Source organism: Saccostrea cucullata, unplaced genomic scaffold, assembly GCF_032062105.1.
Source record: "Saccostrea cucullata isolate Sc308-1 unplaced genomic scaffold, CSIRO_AGI_Scuc_v1 ctg141, whole genome shotgun sequence".
In the NCBI taxonomy this organism is placed as follows: domain Eukaryota; kingdom Metazoa; phylum Mollusca; class Bivalvia; order Ostreida; family Ostreidae; genus Saccostrea; species Saccostrea cuccullata.
In genome coordinates, this window is record NW_026940735.1 from 767,175 (window position 1) to 775,831 (window position 8,657).

The 8,657-nt window shown below is 31.4% G+C and overlaps 1 protein-coding gene across 1 annotated transcript; it reads right to left on the bottom strand.

The window, feature by feature from the left end:
- Positions 1-362: 362 nt before the first annotated feature.
- On the bottom strand, positions 363-8,158 carry LOC134256062 (uncharacterized). The gene is made up of 9 exons (XM_062738655.1): positions 7,974-8,158; positions 5,604-5,713; positions 5,083-5,143; positions 4,132-4,183; positions 3,923-3,951; positions 3,691-3,759; positions 2,761-2,890; positions 2,147-2,317; positions 363-1,734 (listed from the first exon to the last, which is right to left on the bottom strand). The coding sequence occupies exons 1-9, from the start codon at positions 8,136-8,138 to the stop codon at positions 1,013-1,015; spliced, it is 1,509 nt and encodes a 502-aa protein (XP_062594639.1). The 5' UTR covers positions 8,139-8,158; the 3' UTR covers positions 363-1,012.
- Positions 8,159-8,657: the final 499 nt, after the last annotated feature.

An 8,657-nucleotide genomic window follows, 5' to 3' on the forward strand; every position in this document is an offset into this window, starting at 1 on the left:
TTGATCAACAAGAGCATGTGAGATTTCAAATATCTCATTTGAAACACCTTAAATCCCCTTTAACCAAGGGTGCTTTGTAGCCAGGTGTAAATGGACTTCTTGAGAAAATAATAAAAATATGAAAAGATTACAGACAGATGGACAGCAGACAAAACTTGAATAGTTCACTTGAGCATAATGAAAATAAGAATGAACTTTAAACTATAAAATATTTCAATACATAAAATTCTAACCTATCTCAATCCTGCTTCTGAAGTATTTGGATATAAAACTTAAGTGACTGAAATGCATTTTATAACATTAATTAATTACACTTATGAAAATCAATGTATCTGAAAATATTTATACTTTTGAAGTATTGTTAATCAATATTTATACATTTACATATCATCTATGAGCTACTCCAGCTCACAAATATTTCTTGTCACAAACCAGTAATTAGTTGTCATGTTTTATTCATGTAAATAAAATGATCATATACAAGGTACTTGAAGGTAGTGATGGTTGGCAAGTTGAACATATGGATGGTTTCATAATAAAGACTCAAAACATAAAAGTATAAATTAACATTCAAATATAATTTATAACTAATAAAGGTTACAAATTACAATGATTTTTTGATGAACCCAACCCTAGCCTTTCCCTTATTGTGACCTCATCATATCTTTGGGAGTTATGAACAGGGCCAATCATTTCTTGAAGAGAAGATGATTTAATTTTCTTTTTTTATATTTTTTCCATTTAAAAATTTACTCTTTATTTGTGGTCACATCTATTTACTAGCAGAGTAAATAAATGCCTTGTGCTAAATGTCCTCATTTTTGTTTCTTAGTTCACTTATGCATTGCCATTATTCTCTAATCCACAATTGAATTTGGAGTTCTTCCCCTTCTCACACTTGTTGTGTCCTCATTCCATTTTCCAGTATTGTTTTCTGAGTCCTTCCACTTTTTACACTTCTGCTTTGTCAATATTCCCTTATCCAGCATTAATTTTAGAGTTCCTCCACTTCTTACACTTTTGATACGTCTTTATTCCCTTTTCCAGTATTTTTTTCCGAGTCCTTCCCTTTCTTATCCTTCTGCTTTTTCATAGCTGCCTTTTCATCGGCTGACTTTGGAGTTCCTCCCCTTCTTACGGGGGGTTCTCGATTTACAATCACAGAACTGGGGTGTGGTTCACACACATACACTTTATTTCTGTGAACAGGTGCCTTCCCAGACTGGATTGGGAGAAGCTGGTGTTGTTGTATTGGGTGGACAGGATGGGGACTAATATTCTTCTTCTGAATGTGATACATCACTACTGAGTTCTGCTGTGCCACCAGCTTTTGTGTGTTGGTTAGTTTGGGATTCTCTACACTGTTCAGTTGTTTATTTGACACATTGATGATTGGAGTCATCTTGATGACATTGACAGGGATACACAAGGGATTCATTGTGAATAATGTGGGTTTTTTGGGACAGGGACTCTCAGATGGTACTGTTCTCTTTTTTCCTGGTGGTCTGCCTCTTTTTTCTAATTTGTTAGTTCTGTTTCCAGCTGCACTTGGGGTAGAATTTGCTGTGGACTTTGACTGACCACTACCTGAACTGTTCTGTTTTGATGACTGCTGGGAAGTAGGTCTTGAAGGTCCTGGTTGATTGTCAGACACATTTGTTTGGGCAGCTGGTGATTGAGTCTGGGGTGGTTGGGAGTTACTTCCTGCATTTCCAGATGAGAAATCAGAAAAATCTGCCAAAAATAAACACAAAGAAGCTTGAGACTTTTGAACATTATCAGATAGGATGAAGCAATTACATGTATATGATAAAGGTAAAAAAAAATTTCCAAATAAATACTATTGTTTGCAGCTAACTGTAAAGTTTCACATTACTTTACGATCTTTTTCGTGAGATGCATCCAGCGTAAACAATTCACGATTGGTCGATTCAAATTATCAACATTGACACGGATATAGTCTGTTGCACGCGCAACCAATTAGGGATAAGAAGAAAGTTCCAGTCGTAAAGTTTGCGGTTAGGAGGCGTGTACAATTTACCTTGAGAGCAGCTGTCAACTAGATCGTGACGAAACGTAAAACTTTACAGTCAACTGCAAACAATAGTATTCATAAAATAAAAACAAATTCCTTCTAAGTGATTACCGTTCTCTATGGCTTTCCTGGCTTTAATAAGTGCTGAGACAGGGTCACTCATGTTCACTTTTCCTGCAAGTAGTCCATACTTCCACTGCATAATCTCTCTCTGTTTGGTTGTATTGTGTGATCTTAGGAAATCTACCAGACCATGCAGTAGGTCCAGAATTACTGCTGCCTCTACAAAAAGATTTTTTAATTATAATCAGGTTTGGGGAGAAATGTTAATTCCACTTTAATAGTGGTATATCAGTATTACCATAATTAAAGTGAGATTCTGCTACTTATCCTTGCTTTCATCAAATTACATGTTTATTGTTAAAAGTGCAAGTCATGTTGTTGAACCTTTTTAAAAGATTACATTTTGAACATAGCAACAAATGATTGCCAAAGTAATCAAGAGAGAAACATTTTTAAGTAAAATACACTTCATCCAATTACTGCACCACTCAGATTTGTAAAAGCCACAGCAATATTTTTGCTTTTGGTCCTGACTTTTTTTCATTAAACTTATAAAGATGTCATCTTCTGATAACTCTCTAACTATGTTCTAACTTAGACCACTTGTCTATGATTCATACATCCTCCTGTAAAAAAACGAAATGTTAAATAACAGTCACTACCTAGCTTTCCTAATTCCGGGAGTTCACTCTCTGACAACATGCAGGAGATGTACTTGTAGATGGCTTTGTAATCTGGTGTACAGGGCCCAGGCTGTGGAAATTCTTCTAAGTTTGCTATGATGGACACCACCTGATTAGACAGAGAAGACGTTGGTGTAGTATGAACAAGGTATGTATAGTGCAAGAACTAGGCATGAAAGAAAAGGCAATATTATATATATAATGTTTTATTTATAATGTTAAAAGGGAGTGGACTGGGATTTTATTGTGAAAACTACAATAGAAAAACTCTTTATTTTTATACCATATATAACTTACATTTACTTCAGTGTACATGCTAAGTTTTGGGAAAATCTACCATCTAGGTATTTTTCAGGGACTGTCTCAAAATACAGGTACATTTACTATAGGGTTATGTAGGGAAATGCCCATTTTTCGCTTGACTTTTTGCTCAAATTATAATATGTAATGGGTTATATTATATTATACATTATATGTTAAAAAAAACCACAAAATTCAACCATCTTGTTTCCAGAGGGGGCATCTCAAAATGTCAAAATAAACGAAATTTCCTTTTTTTATGGAGTACTATAAATTATGACAGATACAGAGGATTTATACAAAAAATAAGGAAAATATTTGTCATGTCCTCAAAATTCTATGTTCAAAATTTCAAGAGCTTATATTGTATACTTTTGCTTTTATAGCATTTTCAATGACCACCTCTTAAAGAACTTTAGTTTATGCTAACATCACAAACCCGCTTTAACATCGCCAATCTATTGTTTTTCATTTACAGATATCTGAATGTGCTAGACATGTACTCCAGACATTTAGTAATGTACTTGATTTAGTGGAAGCAGCTTTCAACAAAAGATGCTAAAAGAATCCCCCACTATAAAGTGTTATCTGTTTTCAGTATAGTTTTACCTTGCCCAGGTTCACTGTGTAGTCTTTCTTCTCCTGACTTGTCAGATCACTCAACAAAGCTAACCAGTACTGGATTAATCAAAAATAAGAGACTTTAACATTCATACATCATAGGCATATATGCAAATTATCACGCAAGTTAATTGCTTGATTACATCATAACAAAACCATTTTTTTAATTAGAAAGTTATTCCTTAAATGGCACTCTAATAATCATACCCTTAAAACTTACCTCTATGGGAGCCTTTGGACCTCTGCTTGCTAAAAAAAAAAAAAAAAAAAAAAAAAAATCAAAAGTAAAATATGAAAAAATTTCACCCCTAAAAAATCTTGCTTTGCACTGAATTTAAAATTTCATGTGCACATGGATTTCAAAATTCATGTTTTAATTTTAATTTCTATGAATTCTTTGGATTGGAGTCTTTGCTAATAAGCTTTTACCTTTTATTTTCCTGATTGCACCTTTCTTCATTTTATTTATAAATAACTCTATCTGCAAAAGTAAAATCCATATTGAATAGTTAACTACATAGTCAACACATTTTATTATTTTACAAATACATGTACAAATCTACATGAATGTAAATAGTGTTACATTTACATGTAATTATAAACAGCTACAATATTCTGGCAATTCATTTTGTTCAATATCTCCTGATATTAGTTTCCCTGTGTTGTATTCTTAAAGATCCTAATAATAAAAGGACATATTGTACGTTCTCATTTTATGATTCAAAATTCTTTCTACTGTGTAAGTAGAATTTTAAGTGAGGATTATTTATGGCATTATAACCAAGATGCTGAGATTGCTAAAATTGAATATCTATAAAAATTAATTGTTTTTTATCTGTAATAGCTTCTTTAGTGAGCATTTAAATATCTAAAATTACAAATCCCTTAAAATATAACACCAATTTTTAAGGACAAATTGTTAAATTTGCATCTCGTTAAAATCCACTTATATGGTATACTGCCATACATATACTCTTCTTTAATACAGGTACTGTACTCTTTCTCATATTTAAAGCATGTTTTCCCATATTGTTTAACAGATGCATTTTTAAAAAATTCAAATTGCAGCATGTGTATCTAAATGTTAAATTATTTCACTTCATTGTAGCATTAAACCATTTTAAAGCAATATGAGCTGCATTTTTGAGAATTTTAGCATTAAACCATTTTAAACAGTAGCAATTTTCTACCTTTTTTTCTTTCCTCATAAAAAGTTCTTTATAGTTTATAAATGTTCTATTTTTCTTTTTTAAAATTCTTAAGCTAAGAGTCAATCAAAGTATGCAAACTCATTTTAAATTTTTCAAAAAAAATATTTCAAATATGAGATGCTCTCTGTGCATAACATGACAAATGTACATTGTAGCAATGCAAACAAACCTCTTCTTTTGATTTAGTTTTCACAACGTTGTGTAAAGCTTCCATGTCAGATGGAGAGTTCCTGAAAAATTACAGATTTTTAATCTTTTTTAAGAAACTGAACCCAAGTTGACAAGGGACGACTGGAGAACATGGATGAGAAAGGGGGTGTGATTATAATGACTTGATGATGAAAAGTAGAAAAATTATAGCTTTTTTATATCAAATAAATTAAACTTGTTTTAATTCAATAGGATTTTTTTTTTTACAGGAGTTGTTTCTCTTTGCTCAATCATCCTCATCATCAAACTTGATTTAAAAAAATATGTCTTGCTGCCACAATAAAGCAATTGAAGAATTTTAAGATGCACTTTCAATTCATAATTATAGGGTGCCCAAACCTTTATTTATCACTATAGCAAAAGCTGTTTAGAGCTTTTTAAAAAGCATTCGTAAACCATGCTTTGCATAAATAAATAAAATAATATTTCCATGCTCAGTTATTTATAAAATGAATTATTTATTGTAGACATTTAAGTCACCTTTTCAAAGCTTTCAGCAGCAGCCTTTTTTCCTTTATTTTCCAAGTCAAATTCTGTGGTTGAAATACAGCCTTTTCCTTTGGTTGCCTTGCTCTGCAAGATCTTATGAACTACAACATTTAAAATGAAAGGTTCTAAAATAATGATCCAGATATTTCTATGTACATGTATTAACTATATGCAGTCTGCACATTTTTTTCCCATCCCATCTCTGAATTTTTAGAGGTCTCTGTTTGCTCTACTCCAAAATTTTTATTGTAAATGAACTTTTGAGCTTGGGAACTGTTCGTTATTTATATATTTTATTTTAATTAGAGACTGAGAGAACACATGCATGCATGTGTGAGAAAATTTTAGTTTTTATTAAGTTCAGAGTTTGGACAAATTAAATGCATACTTGCAGTATGGTATCATATTCCAGATAACCAAAATGGTGTATGCATTAAAATTTACTGTATTTGTTTTTCTTGTTATAGCAGCACGCTTTCCAGTGTTCTTCAAATTTTTAAGACACATCATCTTGGCTGACATAAACTACATCATTTGTAGCAGATTTACAGTTAATCACATCTATGTCTATTTATTATTTTGTATAAACTGTTTCATAATTTAAAGTTAATTACAGTATTTCATTATTTGGGCTAACATGTAATTCAGTAACCTATGTATTTCTTTTACTCCTCTGCACTGACCTAGATTTAGTATTTGTATTCCCGGGGAGGAGTTATTTTGGAAAGAGGAGTAAGATTATTATGTCATTGGAGGAGTAAGTTTTTTTCAGTATATATAAAGGGGAGATATTGTAGAAGCGCAGGAGTAGTTGTGGAAGTGATGATCAAGTCTCTTGTTTGTTTTATTTACCGGTATATGTTTTGGATTTATCGTCATTAATAAATTGTGAACTTAAATACGCTGTGTTTTCATTTAAAAAGAAATATAGTAGTTTTTTTGTGAATGCAATTTTTAGTCATTTACATGCTTGGAATGTAAAATGCTACACATTCAGAAAAGTTTCAACAAAGTATATTATGTATTATCCACCACGATAATATATGCGATATGAAAAAATATTTCGATATTTATAAAAATAAATAAAAATAAGAAACTGTTAAAATAAAACTGGAAACTTTTAAGCCCGTTGGAAGAAAGCGTTCGGGAGAGAGAGAGAGGAGAGAGAGAAAATTCACTGTTGCAGTTTTGAATATCTTACTTTGAAATAAAATTTCTAATCAATAAGTTAAAATAAAATTTATAAGGAAGAAAATATATAAAACATTTTTACAGGGTGTATACCATATGCATTGTGGTTCTCAAAAAATTGAATCAAATACTTTGAAATGTCAAGTTCAATATACATGTACATATTACAAGTAAATCATCCATGTTTTCACTTGTAGCAGTGTTGTTTTATTAATTTTAATATGTCATTTTAAACACCTTATGCTCTAGCAGGAGCATGTATGTATTAAAACAGACCATTTCCTGATTGTATGTCTTGATGTGAAATTAGGTCGGGTTAGACTAAATTACCAAAACGCACGAAAACAGGTCACAATTTCTTTCCGGTTTTTTAAATTCTATTTTGTTACCACAATAAAATTATTTTCATATAGGCCTAATATGTATATTTTTAATCTTTAATAACATTTTATGCTACTTCATTAACCCCCCCCCCCAAAAAAAAATTCAATGAAAAAAGATTATATAATCTGTAATTTTTTTTTATTTCAATGTGAAAATTCTCCAAGAGAGTTCATCTTATTTTACTATTTTACCTGGAATTTGATTAAAAGTAAAGTGTTAATTTGGTGTGCAATTATCCCTCCTCCCGCTTTTAAACTTAAAGATAAATTCAAATAGTCTTTGAACATGACAGCATTTCAAACATTCTGCTCAAATTTATAAATGATAATTAATCTACAATATATTGCAATATATTGCAATATTCAAAGTAAAATATTGCAATATATCGCAATATGGTTTTCCTTCGCAATACCCAACTCTAAACTTAAAGTTATGTATACTATATGCTAAATATTTCAATAAGCATTTTCACCTGCCCTAAAGCAAAATCCAGTACTGTGTTATAAATGCACAAACTAAAAATGGACAAATACTTTGAAATAGAGAATATTTAATAAATGTTATATTTTTATCATAGGCCTCCCCATGTAATTTTGTTGATGACAAAATGATAGTCAACATAGGTCTACCCCTCTTTACTATCGAAATCAACATTGTTTATAGTATAGAGGGGTAGACCTGTGTAGACTATCATTTCGTCATCTATAAAATCACATTGGGGCACATATGTGAACAACTGGTTATCCAAAAAAGTTTTCCACAACTCTGGGAGTCTGTATCTTTTACCTGATTACGAGACGAACTCTTTTTCGGAGGACTCTTATTGGGTTTGGGTTTGTTCTTTGAATTTTTTGGCCTTCCACGTCCTCTCTTAGGCTTTGTTCCTGTTGTCCCTTCACTTGCAGGGTTAACTTCAGGTTCATTGATAACACAGTCTTGTGTATCATCCATATTGTTGAATTGTCAGTTCATCTAAAGAGACCAAAAAAAAAAATGCAAAGACAAAAGAGTAAAACTGGACATGTTCATGATGCAGACACTAAAATTTCATAAACTTTAACTCCGAAACTTAAAGCGGTTCTCGGCAGAGATTACAGATTAGCAGTTGCTGGTACTATAATTATCCTTAACATATTTCGTTAGTTAACAAGACAATTTTTTTAGACAAGTCAGGCAAGTCATGCCAAGTGTAAGAAAGGAGAATCCGAATTTCCTTTATGAGTGTGTGAAAATCACAGAATAGATCTGTTTTTTTTTTCAATGAAATTTTATAACCATCCCGTTTTTTTTTAACCACAATTAGTGTATGTGATTAATTCTAGAAAGCTATGATGTTTTCTCTTCATGACAATAATAAGTAATCTTTAAAAACAAAAGAAATTGGCATACACAAAATGAAGTTATCTTTCCCTCAAAATATCAAGCGTCATAAGGAATGTTAAAGCGTTTGAATGATCGAGCAAGTGACGT

What these genes read in the sequence shown, in the direction of transcription:
- LOC134256062 (XM_062738655.1), bottom strand. Translation starts at nt 8,138, where the DNA reads ATGGATGATACACAAGACTGTGTTATCAATGAACCTGAAGTTAACCCT. An exon ending in CTGCTGAAAGCTTTGAAAAG is followed by an intron (nt 5,144 to 5,603) that starts GTGACTTAAATG and finishes GTAATTTTTCAG; the next exon opens with GAACTCTCCATCTGACATGG. An exon ending in TGCAATCAGGAAAATAAAAG is followed by an intron (nt 3,952 to 4,131) that starts GTAAAAGCTTAT and finishes TTTTTTTTTTAG; the next exon opens with CAAGCAGAGGTCCAAAGGCT.